The sequence below is a fragment of the Plutella xylostella genome, chromosome 6, assembly GCF_932276165.1.
Source record: "Plutella xylostella chromosome 6, ilPluXylo3.1, whole genome shotgun sequence".
Lineage (NCBI taxonomy): Eukaryota > Metazoa > Arthropoda > Insecta > Lepidoptera > Plutellidae > Plutella > Plutella xylostella.
Genome location: NC_063986.1, coordinates 11,722,634 through 11,745,090, shown reverse-complemented (window position 1 = coordinate 11,745,090; position 22,457 = coordinate 11,722,634). Strand labels below are relative to the sequence as shown.

At 38.2% G+C, this 22,457-nt stretch overlaps 1 protein-coding gene across 1 annotated transcript in view; it reads left to right on the top strand.

Moving 5' to 3' along the window:
* Positions 1-12,808: 12,808 nt before the first annotated feature.
* LOC105383145 (mothers against decapentaplegic homolog 6) overlaps positions 12,809-22,457 on the top strand; it is a 22,865-nt gene continuing 13,216 nt past the window's right edge. The window contains exon 1 of the mRNA XM_038119761.2: positions 12,809-13,166. Within this exon, the coding sequence (XP_037975689.1) occupies positions 12,899-13,166 (268 nt within the window). The 5' untranslated portion in view covers positions 12,809-12,898. The remainder of the gene's footprint in view (positions 13,167-22,457) is intronic.

Below are 22,457 nucleotides of genomic sequence, written 5' to 3'. Positions count from 1 at the left end.
TGCGGGTTCGAATCCCGGCGCTGACATGTACCAATGAGTTCTTTTCTGAATTTAAGTACAATGTATACCATCACTCTTAGAATGATTGGTTGCGGTGTACCACAAGGCAGTGTGCTTGGCCCATTGTTGTTTATTTTGTATATTAACGATCTACCTAATAACGTTTCACGCCCAATGGTGTTGTTTGCTGATGACAGCACTGCTATAATAAAATGTACTGACATAAATATATATGAAATCGAAATTAATGACACTTTGGAAGAAATAATGACATGGCTCAATGAAAATAATTTAATTGCAAACTTGTCTAAGACTAAAATAATACAATTTCACCAAAGGACAATCAATCCAGAATTGAAAATTGAATATAACGGGGTACAGATTGAAGAAGTACAATCGACAAAGTTTTTAGGTCTCAAAATGGACAATAGGTTACTATGGAAGGAACATGCGAACGAAATCTGCGAAAGGCTCAGTAAGCACGCATACATGCTGCACAAATTAAGTAAAATTGTGTGTCATGACACAGTTCTTAATGCTTATCACGGTTTTGTATCATCAACTTTAAGATATGGGATAATTTTTTGGGGCAACTGCACTGATAAGGATGTAATCTTTAGGGCGCAAAAGAGATGCTTAAGAGCAATGTGTGGCCTTAGAACAACAGACAGCTGTGCTCCACATTTCAAAAGATTAAAATTACTGACCATGCCATCTCTCTATATATATGAAATAGCAATGTTTGTTAAAATAAATCCATCTCTCTTTAAAAAAGCACCCCAACCATACTCAAACCGAACACGTTTTCTGCACAGACATAGACTGAGCATACCAAAACATAAGACTGCTTTAATGGGAAACAATGTATCATGCATGGCGCCATCAATTTTTAATAAAATTCCAAATGTAATAAAAGACTTAGATACTGTACAGTTTAGGAAAAAGCTTTTCAATCTTCTAGTCGGAAAATGTTATTATTCTGTTATTGAATTTTTATCTGACATTTCATTGTAATTAATTAATCATATTTATATTCTGTTGACATTTCCTAGTATTATTATTATTATGTTGTTTTTTCATTATATAGATTTATCTGACATAATTATGGACTGTTTATAATATATTTTATTTTTATTGTAGGAATGAAACAATTATATCTAGATGCATGCTTTATTTATACATACCTAATAGGAATAGTTTAAAAGATATGCATGTTTTGTATATGTTAATTTGTATGTTTAATAAATTTTGTATGCCTACGTGCAGAACATAGCGCAAAAAATACTGTAAAACACCTGTTATGACTATACCTATGTTCACAAATAAAATGATTTGATTTGATTTGATTTGATTTGATTTACGGTGAAGGAAAACATCGTGAGGAAACCTGCATATCTAGATTTAGCACATCTAGATATGTGAATCCACCAACCCGCAGTGGACCAGCGTGGTGGGAAATGGTCCAAGCTTAGGAAGGCAGTTTAGACCTTGGGGATATGCACAAAGGTTCCATTCGAGAGAGCCAGGTGCAGGTACTGACACCCCCACAGAGAGAATAGAGAATAGAGAATAGATGGGCAACCAGCAATACCCAGCAATATAATGGGTAATCAAGTAGGTATTAAGCAAAGATTGTTTAGGTAACTTAGATACCTTTTGTACCAAATATGAATGAATGCAATTTACATCCTAGACTCGAGAGAATTTAAATAATTTACGAGAATGATGCGATTGATAGCAACAAATAATATGTAGGTAAATAAGATAATAAGTACTTTATTATGTATGTACCTACCTAAGAACCCGGGACATAGGTAGGTAATTCGGCACTAGAGTAATCGCTCTGACCAACTACTTACACTCCTTCATATTATTGAGCGTAACTTTGGAAAGTACCTACATCCACAAAAAAATTTAGTGACCACTAAACCAACACCACAACTAACTACCTAAGTAAGTAAATAAAAAACTAAAAAAAAAACGTATTACTTAACTAACTAGGTACTTAAGTACTTATTACACTGTCTTTCTCCCATTAACTATACTTACACCTGACAATCATAACTCCTAAACATTCCACAACATGCACAACAATTCATATCTCCATTATTCCACACCACGTTAAACAGTAAATAGATAGAGTGTAATCTAAGGAAGCAATAACAAGGCTGGTGTCGTAGCGTCGCCGAGTCGCGCCGCCGCCGCCGCCGGGGGCTCCGGGCCGGCAGCCAGCCGCCAGCCGCCGGCCAGGGGAAGGGCGGAGTCCTAGCGCCTGTGGTGGAAGTTACTATGTATATGTACTATAGCTTGAGAATAAAAAACAAGCGAATGTGAGCAGCAGTGCCATCGGCATCGATTGTAGGGTAACGTAACGTACCTAGGGACATTTTCGACTACCCCAACTTTGAATGAAGCTATCGCAGCGTACAACTAAGATATTAATGTGAAATTTTCTTTATTCGGTAGGATATATAATCTATTATCACTTGTATTTGTGCTTAAGCTTTAGTGTGGCCAGATTTTATTAAATTAAGATAAAAGTAAAAATGCTTGTTTTGACCCAAGGTACGTTACACGTTTGTACCTTGGGACACTGTTTCCTATAGCTTTGTACTATGGAAAATGCAAACTTCTAAATAACGCCTTATATCTCTGTTCTTATTTATTTACTGCATCTCTGTTCTGTCTAGTTTCACTCTGGCACTAATAAGAACAGAGATATAAGGCGTTATTTAGATGTTTGCATTTTCCATAGTACAAAGCCATAGGAAACAGTGTCCCAAGGTACAAATTTAATCGTGTCCCAAGGTACAAAAAAGCAGTATTTAACCAAAATTTAAATATCTTTATTTTTAATTAATAGGAATCTTTCAGATAATTGCCATGTCATAAAATTAAATAACTGAAAAGTTATACGTGACATTCATGTCTTTATTTTGAGCATGCCTCAATGAGATAAAGCAACACAAAAAACTATACAAAAGCTACTTTTGACTCCAAAAAACTTCATACTGTCTTCACCACACACTAGATGCTGGTATGATCACGAGACTCACTAGTTTTGCTAAGCGAGTAAAATACTATGCGTAGGGTAGAATTTTATTGTGTTTATTTAGCCGGTTTTTAAAATACAATCGATGTCCCGAGGTACAAGCGTCCCAAGGTACGTTACGTTACCCTAATTGTTTGCTCAGTAGCTCTCCTTTTTTTCTATTTACCTATGTATCGGTATTATAATGTAGGTAGGTACTTTTTTACCTTTTTTGCTACAGTGACCCCTCTGGCCCCTCTATGCCAATACCAGGGTAAATCCCGTGCTATGACTACAAATTAGCCGAAGCAGACAAAAAGTGGAACACCTTCAGATTTGTCAACGTTTGGATAGCTTTTTATTTGCGTGGCGATGACACAAACTAGAGTTGGCTAGCGTTTGTCGCCGTGGTGAAAGGATTACCTAATCATAGGATAGCTAGTCACGTAATAAAGTAAGTATACCTACCTAAAGTTTATACTACTTTAAACGTAGGATCACACTTGGAAATCAAGATAATAAGGGCAAAGGCAGAAAGGGAGTAAGCAAGTAACAGATCACAGACACTCTCCAAAAACAAAAGATGCCAACAAATTCACTAATTATAAATTAATAAGTAACTGCCTCTCGTTTCATGGCCGCACTATTTTCTGTCCAACCGATTTTGAGTGTTTTCGTTGCATGGAGATGCCGGGCCACTATTATATAAATTAGGGGGCGAAGTCAAACAAATAGTATTGATTCACAAAGGGGACTTTTTATGTTATTTTAATACAAGTGGGGTAGGGCTGGAGTTAGTCTCATTAGCATCTTATGAGTTTCTTTCTGTGACTTGTATGTTGATGCTTATTGGTAAGGTTTAACTGTAACTTTACTGTATGAAATTAGTTGTGTGTGTTTAACGATAAAATCACACGGTGACATATCCAAGCCGACTTCTCTTCAGCATGACGCATAGTAGGTAGCTAACCAACCTATCTGAATCTGAATATAAGTTGACACTATTCTAATTTTAAGCATAGGTAGTGGTAACGAACGTTTAGTCGGTCGAATGGCGTAGTGGTTAGTGGCCCTGACTGCTATGCCGAAGGTCCCGGGTTCGATTCCCGGCTGGGGCAGATATTTGTTTAAAGACAGATATTTGTACTCGGGTCTTGGGTGTTGATATTTATATTTAGTAGGTATCTATCTATTTATGAATTTGTGTAGATATATCAGCTGTCCGACATCCATAACACAGGTTCTGCCTTGCTTGGGGTCGGATGGCCGTGTGTGAGATTTCCCCACATATTTATTATTATTATTGTTTATTAGTCGTGAACTCGTGACATAACTTTAGTCCGAATGGGAATAAATGAAACAGCGTGTTGAGGAAGGTCGAGGACAATGGTAACTAGTGGTTTCAGAGAGGTTGTAAATAAGTAGGTATCTCTGCACATACCGTTATGGACGTTGTTGGTTGATAATAATAAATACGAGTTCGCGGGCGGAGACCACTGACAGTAAGCTGACTTCCTAACTAGAGTGAGAAATTAAGCCATCTGGCCCGATGAATTGATAAAAAAAGTAAAGAAAAATAAAAATAAATGATGACCTTAGAGAGTTAGTGCTTGGATGAGGAGTTGAGGATGGCTGAGGACTACAGTGTTGTGGTGCTCCTGAAAGAGAGCTACGTAATGATCTCTGCTAGCTAAAGGAAGAGTTGTTGATGATATAGATACTTACAAAAAAAAAATGCTCGTAGTGCTATAGTATAGAATCTGTGAATACACAGTTACTCACTTGTATTTAGGTAGGCAAGCACATAAGTAATATATTTTATATTTTTAAATACCTAAGTAAAAAAGCAATAAAAGTTTATCCATAGTTATAACTTTTCTAATAAGCTGGATGTCCATATTGCCCATGGTCTCAATTTCAGTAAGTGAGTGTTTAGTATGCGTTGCACCGCCGCCGCCACCGCCGCCGCGGCCACGGTCATTCAGCCAAGTGGGGATTATGTGTGCAATAAGTTAACGGATCTATGAGAAATATTATAAGATGCACTCATTTTATATCAGATGTAAATTGTTAAAGTGACAGCAATTAACTTATGCTTATTACTTGACAAAATTAAATAAATAAAATATACAGAGTGAAATTTAGTCATTGACGTCGCTGTCGTCGATGTCGTCGGCCGGTCACTGTCTGCAAATTTTACAAGATGGCCATTTGATTTTACTCAGTTATTCAGAGTAAAGCCCGAGTAGTTATATTTTTCAGGTTCATTACAGTGTAGAGTTACACATATTTGAAATCATATAAAAACTCTGAAACTGAAAGACTTCCCAACTACCGCTGGGCACCCATACCATACCTATAACGCCTCATTACGAAGCACCGAACTCGGAATTAAGCAAAATGAAGAAGCAAACAACATAACATGTTATTGCCAGAAACAGGTCCTTCACAGCAAGATAAGTACACAGATAATAATATTAAATAGTGTGCGTCGAATGAGTCACTTTTCGTGACAAGATGGCGGGCGGCGGCGGCGGCGCCACTGGGTTTGGCGCCAAACAGCGGCCGCGGGCTCGGCTCCATGGCGGCAGCGTGGCGCGACATGTAAACAAACCTTCTTTCTATTCCACCTTCCTTTGATTAATGTATTGTGTGGACTTATTAATTGTATTGATAGTTCAGCCAACTTTGGCAATTATTCACGGTCGTTCGCTTTTAGGAGATGGAACGGGGCCCGGTTAAGTTACTTACGTGGATTGATCTCGTGAGATATTGTTTTGTTTTGCATATCTTAACAAATAGAAGATATAAATTTTTGCTAATTCGAATATACTTACGTAGGTATTATATACGGTATTTACTGCCTTGTTTACATTAAGTACAGACATAAATAGAAAATTAACTGATTGACACTTTGTAGTAAGCATAAATATGCACCATCATTCAGTAACAATGGAACTTGTGGACTCTACCACTTTGACGATAGTTCTGTTGACCCATCACTAACCGCCTTCACCTTCACTCAACCACCCTCCAGTCCATGTCACTACCATCTCCCCTCACGGCAGCGGGAGTGAGTCCTCACCGTGCGGCGCCGGGCGGGCCGGCGGCGGCGCCACCACGGGCCGGCGTCGCCGCGCCCGCCGCCGGCCCGGCTGGGGCTACGGGCAGGGTAAGGCAGGGGCGGCAGCGGGGACGATAGTGGGTTATGGTTCTGATGGCTAACCTATGTAGATATAAGTGGTAGATTGGTGTGCGATGCAAGGTCTGCCTATAAAGAAAATGTGTAAGCTTTGAAGAAATTTTATTAGTTTGATTTCTTTTAACAACCGACAAAGCAGTGAAGCATTATTCCTAAAAATAGTCATCGATACTGTTAGTAATGAATGACCATGAAATTGGTACATGAAATTTTGTTGAAATACCTATATATTAATTCAAATTAATATCCGTCCATAAAATGCTATGTGTAGAATATTTTATGCACATTTGAAGCAAAACGCTCGCTTCTTCCTCTTGCACACCCTCCTACGAAATGTAGTACTAATGATGGCTTATGATTTATTTGGTACACTTATTTTTATAGCCGGAGCTCTGTTTAGGGTGAGTTTGGGACCGATGTGCAGCGGTGTTCAATAATAAGAAGGATTACCGTTATTTGCATAAAATAAAGGGTTTGCTTGATTAAAGTTAGCCTTACAGGGCTGTAGTAATAAGTGTTTAATTTTACAGCTAGTGTAAGGGCAAATAATCCTAAAAAAAAGAAATATATATTTTTCTGATTAGTTTATATTTATAAACCAAGCAGAACTATTTTTTTTAATACTACCTAGGTATAGATAAATATACTATTGGCTGCCCAAGCAGCTTTTGAAGACTGTTCTTTGTAAGTAGAAGATATGACTGTGTCTATCTATGTATTAGTTTATACGCTAATTAGTTTTATTTGAACAAAACTACATGTACTTAATGAAAAATTACTAATTATTCACGTATCAAATTACAAACGTTGTTATAAGCGGTAGTAATGGAATAACCGGTGCTATTAGATTCTTGTGGAAAAACACGTAGGTACGTTGAACCCAACCATACCCAACATATTTGTGTAGTAACTTACGTGACATTTATCAGGTATGAATTTAATGTTTTTATGGAATACCTATAGTATAACCTAACCCATAGAACGTTTGTAAATTTACAACAAGGTTAAAATCAACTTTTTTACGTCACTCAAAAAGTTGAAATTCGTATATCACCATGTCAATTTGAAACCTATTTAAAAGTGTCACAAACTCAAAAAGCTCTATGAATTCGGGGGTATAAGTATTATTTCCTCAAATTTGGTACAAGGGTTACCTACTGTATATTCATCCATGTATTTCGTTTGTTAATGGTAGAGATTAGTTTTTACAGATCCTATTATTTTGTATTACCCATATTATGTAGGTAAGGTACCTACTTATAAATTAATGTATATCTTAAATCACAAGTCACAACCACACACAAATTCGCATTTTAAACTTTATGATCTGCGAGTCCTAAACTTACAAAACTTATGCAACGCGTTTATGTCGTTTGTATGGCGCTACGGGCGCGGGTCCCACCGCGTAGCCGGGGCTCGTAGCACGCGTAGCGACGGCGTAGCAGTTTTAAAAAAAACTTTTTTAATTATTGTAAAGGTACAAGACTTGATTATACTTTTAATAAATTTACTACCTACCTTACGAAAGAATTTGTGTACCTTTGTAATGACATAAACTCTAAAACGCAGAATTCTCAACCTTTTCGTATTAAAAACATATATTTCTGTATGAAAGGTAAATCTGTCTGCAGACAAGATTGATGATGCTAAAACTGTCGATCACCGTGAGGGGTGAGGCCATCCATCGACAAATTATTCAGTAATAGACTGGAATAGTTTAACTGGAAATAGAGGTACCTGATGGATAGATCGTAGCCATGTATGTTGGAAGCTCTTTAGTATTGAAGAATATTAATTTATTTCATAATTATGTAAAGTTCAGGTTGTTATGAAAAGATATATGAATATTCCTCACTTTGTTCTAAGACAAGACTATAAATTAATTTCTTACTGAAGTATCATTATATAGCAGTAAATAAATTTATTTTTTTTTACCTATGAGTCTCGCACAACGTATTTGGCAATGTACTAAAGCATTTTTTGTTCCTGCTACCAAATACTTTCTTCCCGTAAGTTACGTTCTACTGCAGGAAGCTTCGTTCACACATTAGTCTACGGTTCACACGCTCCCACTTGCTAATGAGAGCAACTCTCCAGTCACCCCGCAACCATCCATCCTTCATTGCATCGATCTATTATATGGTAGAAAATACCGCAGTTTATTGAATCACTGGTTAGAATTCTAACCTAGGCCATTTTGAACTAATGTATATTCGTTTAGCATACTGATTCTTTTGCATACCTATACCCAAAACAAATTTAACACTGCCGGACAGAAATAACCCTGGGTATAACAACAAGAACACCTCCTTTCTAATCATCCATTATTAGCTTTGTTACCCCCCTTTGTCTCACAAGCCTTCATAAAGCTTCCATACAACAACAAAAAGGCAAGAACGGTGGGTAATATAGTTGTTTGTAGCAGACGAGATAACAAAGCGGGCGTGTGGGTGCCTCGGAGGCCCGGAGCCGCGCCGGCGCGTCCGCCCGGCGGCGCCGCGCCCGCCCGCCGCTTACACCCGGCCCGGGTATTGCACACTCACGAAAGCAGTGAAATAGTTCCAGTGAAACAAAAAATACTCCTAAAAGGAAAGGAGTAGCTTAAATGAAGCCGTCTGCAACGTTGAAGTACATTTAACAGCGCATCAGAACATTACCAGCTGAAAACTAAAATATTTTGATCAAATTGAGATCTTTATTATCGCTCTTGAGTGTATCTACAAATACCGTAGGTACAAGGATCAAGTAAAACAACAAGCCATTGTGGTTTTGCTACAGAGTAAAGGAGTGCTTTAATTTTTAACGCAATATTTTTGAAGTAAATGCATCCAACGTAACTCAATGATTAAACTCATATTTTTTCATAGTTACCCTACAAACTAAGAAACTACTTACCACACTGATCCTGCAGTGAACTATCGAGCAGCTCCCTCCGACGGGCCGAGATGCGGCGCCCGCTGGCGTCTGTCCGCTGCCTGTTTACATCACTCGCCGCCTCGCCACCTGCACTCATCAACATCAACAGACTGTTTACATTAACTCTTTTGGACTGTACTTCATGCATCCTCCCATGCCTGTAGTTTATGACCAAGTCATCGGGAATTACAAGTCATTATAATTATATCAAGTAGTTTTGAAAACGGGTTACATGTACTTCATGCATATAAGTAAATTTAGAAAGAAAGAAATGCACCACATCTCATTTGTTAAACATTGCTCCCGTTGCCTTCTTCTTATCGTGTCAGACTGTGTTGGTGACAAACGCTTGAGCTAAGGTTTCTGTTTGCATTCGAAGTGAAAGGAAGAAATTCAGAATCTAAAACGGATTAGCTTCAAAGTCAATCGCAGATTGGATACAGTACACGTGCTCCAGATTGCATAGATGTTCCAGGTTCCATTTATAAATAAATCTACACGCGTTGTTTGTAGGGTAGATCTTAGATGCAAGCTATGAGTTGAGTTGGGCTTACAATACTTATTCTCTTTTTAATCAGTCTATATATTATTTACTTTAGCTTACTACTGTTCATTTGTAGTTCTGATTTGTCTATATTACAGGCCGTTTATTTGAAAACTTAGGCAGTGCTAGCTGCTAGACTTGCATTTAGGACTTAACCCTAGTTCTTCAAAAACCCTAACTCTCGGTCCAGCAGCATGAACGGAGCTCATTCAGAAAATTCTGCCTTAAATACGGCGGTGGAGGAGATTTCCCGCCATTCTGCCCCTGGGCGGCGCCCAGACACCACCGCCCGCCCGCCCAAGAGACAACATTTACGCGCGAAATTATCTCGTTTCATAGTGTCAATCACAGTAACAATATTTCCCGTTTTACACGTTGTTTCATACCTTGTTTATATTGATGTTATTAGATGGTAATTAGAGTTATTTAAGTCAATGTTATGGCGTAGTTACGTTTTTACTAACTCTTTGTGAAGTGAAGTTTGGAAAAGAAAAAAAAGTTTATTTGGTGAGTTTTAAATAGTTTAATTTTATCACTAAAATATACATCATCATCAGCCCGTAATTTTCCACTGCTTGGACGCCTCTCCCTAGGAGCTCCACAACACTATCCTCGGCCTTCCTTATCCAGCCACTACATACTGGCTACCTTCCTAGGGTCACCGGTCCAGCAGGCTGGAAGGCATCCCATTCCCACTCTATGCTAACCTGTCCGTGGTCTGCACTCGAGAACTCGTTGCCCACTCGGTTCTTCGGAATATACCTCTAGAGAGTCTAGAGTAAACAAGTATGGTCGGCCCACTGTCACTTCAGCTATCTATACAGGGTGATTGGTTATTCTATGTATTCATTTAAAAAGGTTGAAGAGGAGATCATTTGCCGACTGCAAATGATCTCCTCAATGTAAATTTAACCATACATTGATGGCGACTTATCCGAAACTTATCAATTTCTATGATAATATAAATTAAAGTTTGTTATTATAAATTTTCAAAAAAAAATGATGTTAGATTTTTTATTAAAACAGTTACAGAAATATAAATGTTAATGATTGTTTATACCGTATAAATATCTATATTTCTAATACATAGTACCTATATAAGTACAAATAAAGAGTATTATCTATCTATCTATATAAGATTGATCGTGGTCTAAGCATAATTTTAACGATGACGCTTACGCTTCATTAGTAGGTAGATATGAGCCATTGTACCTTGGCAAACTCACAAACCCGCAATGTTTTTGAGAGTTTGACAACGTAAAATTATTTTATTGCTTTTTATTCATTATTTTACCATGACATATGGTAAATACGTGTTTATTTATGATTAAGCTGACTGTACACACTTAACTTACTGTGGGACTGTTCAATACTAGTAACTCCATCTAAAGGCTACAGCAGAAACTAAGACATTCTCGCTTCATAGTTGCTATGTAAGAAATTCACCGATCTACATAGATGTCGCTAAAAGTAACTAATCAGTCCAAAAGTTAAGCAAGGTCCTCCAAGGAATGCATTTAACAACCAGTTCATAAAAAATATAATTGTTTTAATAAGCACTTGTTACAAAATAGCATTAACAAAAAAGTCATCTAATTTAATATTTCGCAATTAAACAAAGGAGCTACTTAATTACGGAAGCATTCCACATGTCCTAATTATAATTATGTTTGGGCAATTAAAAACTTTTTGATGGGTGCAACAATGGCACATAATAAAAGTCCTAAAAAAGAAAGAAAAAGAGTTTCTTGATTGTGTGAGTGAGACGGGTGCGTTATCAAGTACACACGGAGCGGCCGAGAGTAGACCGTAATTTATAAGTTGATTTGATATGTGTTTAGTGCGCGCATTCCACGCCGGTACTCGGCCCGTCAAAGAGTAGCTCGATGAATCCGCAGATGTGACACACCGTTGCATCTTGCCCATCATTGCCTAAAAGCTAGGAGTTATGGAGTATATTTTTTATTAAACAAAAAAAAAATAACCTATAATAAAAAAAAAACAAAATTTTGTACGTAAACTTTATCAAATACAAAATACCTAGATACAATCGCTAAAATCGAAAGTGTTGTAAACTAGTTAAATAATGTAATTGCTAATCTTATATAAACATGGGCGGATGTGCCCTTGCATAAAAAAAGTATTTATTTATGTACAGAAGTAATGAATGAGTCACGATCACGAATTATGTATTGTCAGTATGTCTTCTATGTTTAATGCTTAATCAAACTGCACTTTCGGTATCATAGACATTGGATATTGATTAATGAATTAATGATGCATTAGACTTTCATATTTAGAAACTTGACAAACATACTTTTACTTCAGTTCATCTTGCAGCTAGGACATCGTATCGTATAAGAATCTACACCACTATTCCCGATTGCAAGTATCGTTAAGCACGCGAGTGACGGGAGCTCAGCAGCCTTTTATAAAGGAAACAGTTCGCGGCAACGGTCAAGCATTCCTCGCGGCAGGCGGCAGAGAGCCGGCTGTTTGTCCTCTGATTATTGTATGCATGTGATGCGGTCGGTGGCGCCGCACGCACACAGGCGCGGGCACCTGACGCCGCCGGTGGCGCCAGCCCCCGCCCCCGCGCGCGTCGCGCCGCGCCCCCCGGGGTGACCAACGTAAAAACAAACCACGCGTTTTAGGGAATTTCGCAGGTCGCTTTTAGGGTAAATTTTGGAGTGAAGTTAGGTTTGCTTGTTCGTATTGGTTTTTGAGCCTTGCAAACATTAAATTAAGTATACAAGTTGGAATTTTGATAAATTATCCGTAAGTTATCAAGTTTTTAGTTTTTGATTTAACATTTTAAATACCTACCAACTATAAATCAATAAAAACGAATCATATTTTTATTTAATATGTGATTATACTTATTAACTTTTCTTTATTAACTGAAGCACCTGAAAAGCCGGAAACTGAAATTTTCATAATTATTTTTTTAATATGTAATATACAAATAAAACATGCAAAATATAACTATAGTTACGATCTGAGTTAACACTAACTCATATAGGTATAAACTTGAAACAAAAATAAATTTCCCAACAAACTGTTAAAAAAAAGTGGGGTAATACAATGATGCAGGTGTGGGCGTCCGTTAGTGGCGCGCGTCAGTCGAGTGCTGGCACTCAGCGCGATGAGAGCTCGAGCGAGAGATGCGAGTGAGCGCGCGTCGTGACGGCGGCGGCGGCATGTGATGTTCCGGAGGCGAGCGCTGCGGCGGCGGCTGGTGGCCGCGGGCGCGCCGGCGGTCCCTGACGAGCAGCTGCGGGGGCTGGCGCGGGCGCTGGACGCGGGCGGCGGGGACTGCGTGCCCAGCGCCGAGCCCGCGCCGCTGCGCCTGGCCGCCGCGCGCGCCTGCCGCTGGCCAGACCTGAAGGACGCGACTGAACTCCGCCGGATGCCCCTCTGCAAGGACCCGCACTGCTGCAACCCTTACCACTGGAGCCGCCTGTGCGAGCCCGGTACGTGCCGGCCAATGACCCGCGCAACAAGTGTAAACACGAACCGCGCTTGTGTTACGATCTTTCAGTGAAACCACTCGTAAATCCTCGTGATGTGCCCTTTACAAGTGTATCGGATGCTTTTGTTGTATACAAGTGAAGGTTGGAAGATGTTCTAGCTGGAGATTCGATTGCTATTGGAATTTCAACATAGTGAAAGGAATGTTGTTCAAATGCTGTTGGATCTGCACATAAGTATCTTTAGGGAGTGTCTATAACCTATGTGAATTCGTCTGAAATGATTGTTGGCGCCCAACTAGTCCCAAACCTGCATATTCGTTGTTTACAAATACATGCACAATAACTGATAATGTAACTGATGAAAAGTCACATCCAGACCCCAATTTTGTCTCAAAAGTCCCACGTGTTCCTTGAATTCTCTCCAAATTCCAAACGCAAGTCTAAAAAAATCAACTTCGTTCCCCAAATTAGTTGTCTTCGTCCAATTTTAATTTTCTACACAGAAATGTTTTTAACCTTGAATTCTAACCTCAAACTACTCTGCAATTAAAATAGTGTTGCATTGCTATCAATTCATCACTATCAGGCATCAGTACAATCCGTGGTGGTATCAGCGAACGTACATTATGGTGACGTCACCAGTGTGTTGACGAGTGCCGACGCACGGATCACTGCACGCCTAGAATTGTTTCTCTCAGGAAATGGTCTTTGAACTTTAAATTCTCGGGAACCGGCTCTTCAATCTCATTTAGAATTCTGGGAACACGAATCAGCTTCTCTATGCGTTGCACAATTTATAATCGCCTTGATTACACGATGTATTCATCTCAAGAAGATCTTACAAAAATGTTACGGAGACAGATATTTTGTTTCAGATACCAATATTTTTATACTTTCTATCGTTGTTTGAATAATTAACGAGTCAATCTTGGAATAATTAATAACAATCTTTTTTGTAGAGTAAATTGTTTATATAGAGTAAATTTAGAATTTTATCAAAACCAATATTGAAATTTCAATTGAATCATGCGCATGAAAGGCGCCTTCCAAATCAGCAGCAGTGGCCGTAGCTGCTGTATTGGCCTGGAATACCATCGTCATGATAAATGATGACGGCGACCAAACACATTCGGTATACCTTGAGGACATAGAACTGGCCACTTAGACAGGCGTGGGTGAGCGCATATCGCCTAATCTAGCGCCTTGAGGTCACCCGCTCGCGATAAGTAGACAAGGTCAAGCGGAGGCGCCGGCGCGCCGCGTCCACCGGCGCCCAGGCACCCGTTAACTTTTTAATTCGTCAGTCGGCGGCTGCAACTCTTTTGTCCACGTCAACAACACCTTTTTTGCTGTCTTCAAAGTCTTTGTTGAGCCTTACGTCATTATTTATAAGAGCATCTGATTTGAATGTACAGTACTCTTTTAGCTTGAATGGCTTTGTTGGATTTCCTACTTCCATATTTGAATTTAGTGGCGAGAGCTAACTGTAGTTTTAGCAGACAGATTAGCTCTCATTACTATTCATTTTGCAAATGTTTATGCCTATTGAATTTCTGAGCGTACATTTGTAAATGTTTTCAGAATTTTGGCGCCACTCATTCGCTATGGAATTTGGTCACAAGAATATTGATAAGCATGTTGATGTATTTTAATATGTGAGCAAGAGTTCGTATTATTATCAGATATAATTTAAGCTATTATTATCATGTTGATATTCTGCCGTTTGTTTAAAGTTAGGCCTTTCTACCTTCTTACTTTGGCCTTCCACTTTAATCTGTTTTTCTGCAGTTCTTGATTTTGTATTCTATTAAAAAATGTTGTTAGATCATAGTTGAAGTTTACATGAATTGATTTGTAGGAAACTAGAATCAATATAACTGAGATTTCTCAACTGATGAGTGGCCGTGACCGATGCTCGCACGCAGTTTGAGTTGCTTACAACCGATCCACCCACACTGAATGTATTAAGGCACTCAGATGCAAGCGTAGGAGTGTTGACAATGCCTGTTACCATATTAATTAAAAATACCCAGGAAAACGTTTTTGGAAGATTCGGTTCAGCTTTCTATAAATTTTCCATCGTTATTCCATATCCGACATGATGATGCCCTTCATTTAAAGAGAGACAATTTTAATCGCTTTTTGTCAAGCATTTTAATTTGACCGTCTACAGAGGCATTCTTAAATATCGTTCGCAAATTACCCATCCGGTCCTGTCTGGCGGACCTCACCTGCGCAGGTTTTTTGCCGTGTTTGTTGAAGAGTCGTGGCGCCCCCCGCCAGCCAGCGGTCGCCGATTTCGTCAACTTTCGCAAACCGAGTTCCCACGAGCCGCCGCCGCCGGCGCGACGAGACTAAATATAGTCGGCGCCACAGCACTACCATGTTTTATTGGATGTTCTTTTGATTTGTGTGCAGCATTATCGCCTTTATAATCCTATGAATCTATCCCGTCAACTACGTTGTGGTGGTCTCATAAATCAGTCGTGTTTAACTTCGATTATTAATAAACTCTTGAATTGTTATGGTTTGAAAGAATTTGGATACTTAAGAATTCCAAAAGATCAGACTTTTCTGGGTACCCCTTTATCCTTTGATGTTCATTCTTATTCAAACTTTTCTTTAATCAATTTGATATTAGTAATCCTGTGTACAAGTTTATTTACCTACAACAGTACTTATGATTATGCCAAATCAATCAATGTAGATGTCGTAGGTTGAGTTCTAAGAGAGAATACCTTTGTTGGTGGAGCTTGGGGTGCTGAGTGCAGGATGCTTATCTTATCAAGCTGGCGCGTCGTCGTCGACGTTTTCGAGTCTGAGGATCAATAATCAAAGATAACTGTGAACTTCACAATTTACATAACGACTAATGTTTTGAAAATATCTTTAACGTTTGGTGCCACATTTTTCTATTGCTACAGAGCTTTGAAGGAAAAAGCTACCCAACATTCGGCAATCACACTCTATCTCACGTTCCATTCTTGTATTATTGTAATCGCAGTATTTTAAAGTAATTTTGGTCTCCACACGGCCCTTGGATGATTGCCGGGCAAGTCGAAATTCCACGATGTCGTCTATATAGTTATACCCTTAGAAGAGTTACAATTACAAGACTCCATCTGTTGGCGGTGCGTCGCGTCGGAGGCGGCGGCACGGCGGCCGATATTTATTTAGCCATAATTGCTTGTCGGGCGGACTGGCGCCGGCGCCGGGGGGCCGGGGAGGGGGCGGGGGAGGGGCAGGCATGCGCCGCCGCAGGTACGGTTGCTACACCGTGTAACTTCAACTCGATTTTCGTGATCAGATTTTTAAGGGCCTTTGTCGATTCCCAACTATTGGATGTTCGATTTCGTTGAAGTGAATGGCTTGCTAAGGTTATTTCGTGTCGTTCAGTTAGTTGTTTTGTGTTTCACTGTCTACTAAATATTCATTTTGAGTTAAATATTTTCTCTCTCCCAAGTATGTAGATAGGACTTTAAAATACGGATATATTGAAGCATTGTAAACTTGTTTCTTTTCAGATTATTGCTTAGAGAGTTATCAATATCGATGACTTAATCTCTATATTTTTAGATCGTCTAGCCTACAAATTGTTGCCCATTGATGCTTATAGGCACCTGCGGGCTGGACCGGTTTTTAACTTGCTTGGTGGCTCTCAACACCGTATCTTGCAAAACTAAAAAAAATAAGAAGATATACCTACATATCTATACGAATTTCTATACAACCTAAAGATATAAGTTTTGGTAAGCTGCGACGGAATCAGTAACTTAAATTAAATAACGTAATTTCTGAGAGTACTTGTAAAAAGGTGCACTGTACAAAAAGGAAAAAGAATTAAAATGTCTTATAGCTCCAGGCTCTGTCAGGTAAAGAATACGAAGCGCACTTTTTGCTAAAGCATAATGATTTCAGAGACAAAATTAAACTATAAAGACACAAGTCTGACTCAGTGATTATCTTTTTTACAGCAACACAAGAATTCCAACTGTCCGTCCATCAGTATAATGTTAAAACAAGAGTTTCTGGGGCCTTCTTGGAATCAACGTGATATTTCATTAACTGCGTCGTTAAAACTTGTCATAAAAATGATTTTATAAAACGAGTTTTGATATATTTTTTAGACATATACTAATTATTTATCGGTATTATACTCAATACTTTCAACTAAGTATGCACAACACATTGTTAATACCTAATTTACCTTACCTAAATCATATTAATATTTTTGACATTGGTGTTTATATTGTTTCAATCAATATACCTACAGTAATAATACTTACACAAAAGCAGAAAATACGTAATCTTGATCAAGTTCTTAGTATTTATTTCCACACGTCGAACGTTCGTTAGTTACCATACGTTCAAATAGATTTCCATCCTTGCTGTAAATACTTAGTTGTTTACTCACGTGAAAAATGCAGACACGATGAATGCATGTAAACAACTAGCAGTAGACAGACCTTAGATATGTCAGCAACTCAGCACTTCCTTCCTGCAGTGGGACTTCCGAGTCTGCTGACACAGTTCGTCTAGACATCCAAGGAGTCGATGTAATGAGCGGCTGACATGTGCATGCTGGTTGATTGGAGCGGCGTGGGCCCGCGCGGCCGGCCGGCGCCGCGGCTGGCGCCATCCGCCATGTTATAATTTGGGCGCGCTATTTCTGTCGATTTACACGCGCGCATGCCGCTCCGTGCGTATTTCGTTTTTTGAATTTTACATTTCGCTCTGTGCAGCGAGGCGCGCTCGTTTGATGACAGCTATGTTTTTGTTGCGCGCGATCAGGGATCACCCTGTAAGTTCCTTGATTTCAGCGCGCTCCAGTTAAATTAATGTTAGTGTTACTATAATATGAGTAGGTACTTGGTGTTATCTTATTGAATAGATCTGAATTCTAAATTATAAATTAAAAAAATAAATATTATTACAATTTTATGACATACTGTCAACATAAATTACCTGTAAAACAGCCTCGTACCTATATTATATTGGTACTTTTATAATAAATTAATCAACACTTTCATATTACTATAAAAACAAATATAATGTTTTTGAATGACTACATGTCACCAATTATTAACTATTAGGTGCCACCATAAACAATAAAGTAAACAAATAGCATTCAAAGTTACAATATTTCACAGTAATTATAGCTTTTGTAACAGATACATTTATAATCTTGGAAACCAGCACTGTAATTGTAACTAAATAATAAAAAAAACAACGAATTTTTTAAATAATATATTACAAATAATCAATACAATACAATCACAACACACATTTCAGAATCAATGAAGCGTCAAGCATATTTACCATAGTTCACATCTATAAATCCATCGCCGCTTCATCTATGCACAGAGATCTGTGCCTGCGCGCAACTGCCCTTGAGAGCGGGATGCCGATACTTGCACATAAATGAGTGAGAGAGAGAAGGGCGGGTGACGTCACGGCCGTCATATGTTTTCCATTTTTGAAAGCACCGTATGCACTTCCTAAACCTAAACTCTGTTTTTTATGTTGGATTTAATTGAAAAGAAATGATAAAATGCTAACTTAGGTATAAGTAGGTAGTACTACTTATACCTAAGTATATGTTTAAACCTATATCTTTCATAAAAAAAATGCTTAATTATTCATTAAAATTATGTTAAGGTATTTTTTCTCAAATGACTAAATCAACCTAAGCATGAAATAAGACCTATTCGGACAATCACAGTTCTACATTCCATAGTCAAACTCAACTTATCTACGTAGTCAGCTGTGAAACTGACGATTAGCTGCTAAGTTCATCATCATCAAGCTCATAACATTCCATGTCCTATTGTTTATATACTCAAATATTTCCAAGTTTAATCCTGAATTTCAAAGAAAGATCAAAGGTATAAGTACAGTTCGGTTCAAATAACTTGGTGGTTCCTGAGTTGGTGACGAATGCACTTTTGTACCTTGTCAAACTAACAAACCGCCTATTCTTTCTTTCAAAGATTGTCAGTTTGTTAGTTGGAAAAAAGCACAGAAGCGTAATCGCAGCTGACTTCAGGAACTATTTGGAGTTGTTTGGAGCGAACTGTACCATAGAAAACGTTGTCATAGTAACTACCTAGTTGCCAAGCGTAGTCCACTTGAGGATATACCACGATGCCACACGGTCTCTACACTTACACTACACCTACAACATCGGACAGTTTCATCCTAACTAATCCTAACTAATATTATAAATGCGAAAGTAACTGTGTCAGTCTGTCTGTCTGTCTGTCTGTTACTCTTTCACGCCAAAACTACTGAACGGATTTGAATGAAAATTGGTATACATACGGTCTAGACCCTGGGAAAGAACATAGGCTACTTTTTATCCCGGAATTCCCACGGGAAAACTTTTTAAGGCGAAGCGAAGCGCGCGGGAACAGCTAGTTACAAAATATACCGACATTGTACTAGGTGCCCAGTTGCCCACACTGGCTTGGTGGTTACCTTACCTCTCAACTTGTGTAGTATATCTTGCTCATCAATTCAAATTCCTATACCCTCCCTTTCAATCTAAACTCTGTTTGTATTTATTTAAACAACGTTTTTAATTGACAGCATTTTATAATTGAAACAAGATACAGCCGTGAACCTCATTGGAATTTAAACCTTCGTTGAAAAGTCATAAAATTGATTTCAGTTCGTTATATTAGCAAGTCGGTGTACGTACTACGGTTGTAGTATGAGTTAATGAATGCTGCCGCAATGCGTGGCAGTTTGAACTCGATCCTCCTTACTTTAGGGCTTAAAGTGTATTGAACTAATGTGTAACATATGACATAACAGCTTTGCACGGCCTAGTCACGCCACTAGTTCTTATTTTTATGTGGATGACTTTCTCATAACTAGAAGGTGGGATCTCTCGTGGGATCCAGGAGTGATTGAAGGCTCTACTGTGATGTAATAGAGTTGCAAATAGCTTGTTCCCTCGGGCAAGGATGGTGTGTGTGTGTGTACACTGGTGCAGGAACAAGTGATATTATTTATATCTGGAGATGTTGCTGAAGCGCCTAGTGTAGGGTCATTTACTTCAGCTGAAGGGCTTGTAGCTTGCAGGCTGCAGAGCCCAGACTGTGAATCACGTTTTTTTCATGGCTGATATCATTTTAGATAATATCTCCTCCACATACGAAAATGTTACTGTCTTCAATTTAATAGAAAATCATAAGAAAAAAATGGACTAATAATATACCTAAGTACTTAATGTAGATTTTAAATTATTATTATTATTTAAACATCAATCCTGACTGTATCAATCGATATATTACAAGTTTATACGATTATTATTATTTAACTAGTTAATTGGCAAACAGGCTAGATGTTGAGATTCAAGCAAACACCTGGGGAATGTACTGTTCTGTACACAAACACACATACATACATTGCACATTATGTATTCATATTATACTCATAGGTATTATATAGATATTCTGCAGTGTCTTGCATCAACGGCTTGTGTCGAAATTCTCAAACAACGCATAGTTTAGCGTTTCTCAGAAACTGCTGCCGATCCCTACCTAGTAGATAGGTAGAGGTAGTACAGGCGAGGTCCTTACATCTACATCTACATGGCTAAAGCATTATATACTAACGGAGGAATATAAGAACCTCTAGAAGGAAATAAACGTGTTCTGTAGTGTAGTAAAAGGATATTGTGGGTAGGTAGTCGCATACACAACACCCTGTCTATCTATCGAGTTCGTAGAAATATTTCACGTTTATTATAAAAAACCGACTTCAAAAAACCACTGAAATGTAAGAAATAATTTAAGGTTTACACAAATTCTACTCGTATGAGACAGTACAAATATACCTAAGCAGGAACTGTTCTTTTTTGATGTTGGTGCGGTGACAAAGTAATCTGAAGAAATATGGCACCAACTTCAAAAAAGAACAGTTCCTGCTTAGGTATATTTGTACTGTCTCATACGAGTAGAATTTGTGTAAACCTTAAATTATTTCTTACATTTCAGTGGTTTTTTGAAGTCGGTTTTTTAATTTTTTTAATTATTATTTTATTTAATAGTTTTTAGTTTATTTGTAATAATTTTCAATCAAAAGTAAGGTGCAAATGATACCAAAAAGTCCTACTAATCAATACGAATCATTCAAGCCTAAACACGAAGTAGTTGCTATATACCGTTGAGGAGTTCCCCTGACTGCCTTCCGTTTCCATCATCAGATCAGCTCAAGGTCACCATCATATTTTTTTGTTATAAGAACTATATTTACGTTCTTAATTTCATTAGAATCGGTTAATATGTGCCCAAAATGGAAATTCATACCCTGTTTTTACCCCTTTACCCACCCTTGGGGGTGAGATAAAATTCTGAAAAAAAAATGGGACCACCTGGGAGCTCAACCCAATACAACAAAAAAAGAATTTTCAAAATCGGTTCATAAACGGCGGAGTAATCGGTGAACATACATAAAAAAATATATAAAAAAAAAAAAAAAAAGATCCCGACGAATTGAGAACCTCCTCCTTTTTTTGAAGTCGGTTAAAAAGGAAGACGCCACTCCACTCACGCTGGCGCATTGTAATTGCAGATTCATGGAAAATTCAAAACCTGATTCGAAATTTAAAACAAGGAAGGCGCCAAAAATCTATTGATATTCAGATAAAGTCTCCGAACTTACAAGTGAAGAAAATAAATGTTATTTACTTAAAAAAAAAACACTTTTGTGTTTTGTTTTGATAAAGTTTTTAATACAGCTCCGATTAGGATTTTATTTAACTATTAATAAGTTAATTTTGACTGAATGCGGATGGAAGTGCTAAAATGTTGAGTTCGTCATGCGTCATTCTGGATCCTCGGTGTAATGGGCCGACATTCCACAGTTGTACCCTGCCTACCTCTACCTACACCAAAATATAGGTTAGACCTGCCTGCCGAGCCGGCGTCCCAGGTTCACATCCCGGCAAGGTATAATTACGGAGCTTCAGGGATCAAAACCTTACCTGGGCCGGTTCATGTTGTTTGTTTTAGGTTTTTTTTATGTTTTTTAAGCACAATGGGTAACGCAGTGGATAAGTTTCGATATTGAAAAACTTGTTTTTCGATTAACTCCTTTTATTGCTCTTTTGGGATTTTAAGTGGCCGATTCGATGAATTTCGCAAAACGACAAGAATCGTGTCCGTACCCTTGTGAGCAGCAATAAGGCAATCATAAAAAAATACTTATTGGAATACTGAAAGATCGTAGCTCTAAACACTCTTTAATATTGAAATTTGTGTTTTTCGGTGTGTTATTTTAGTA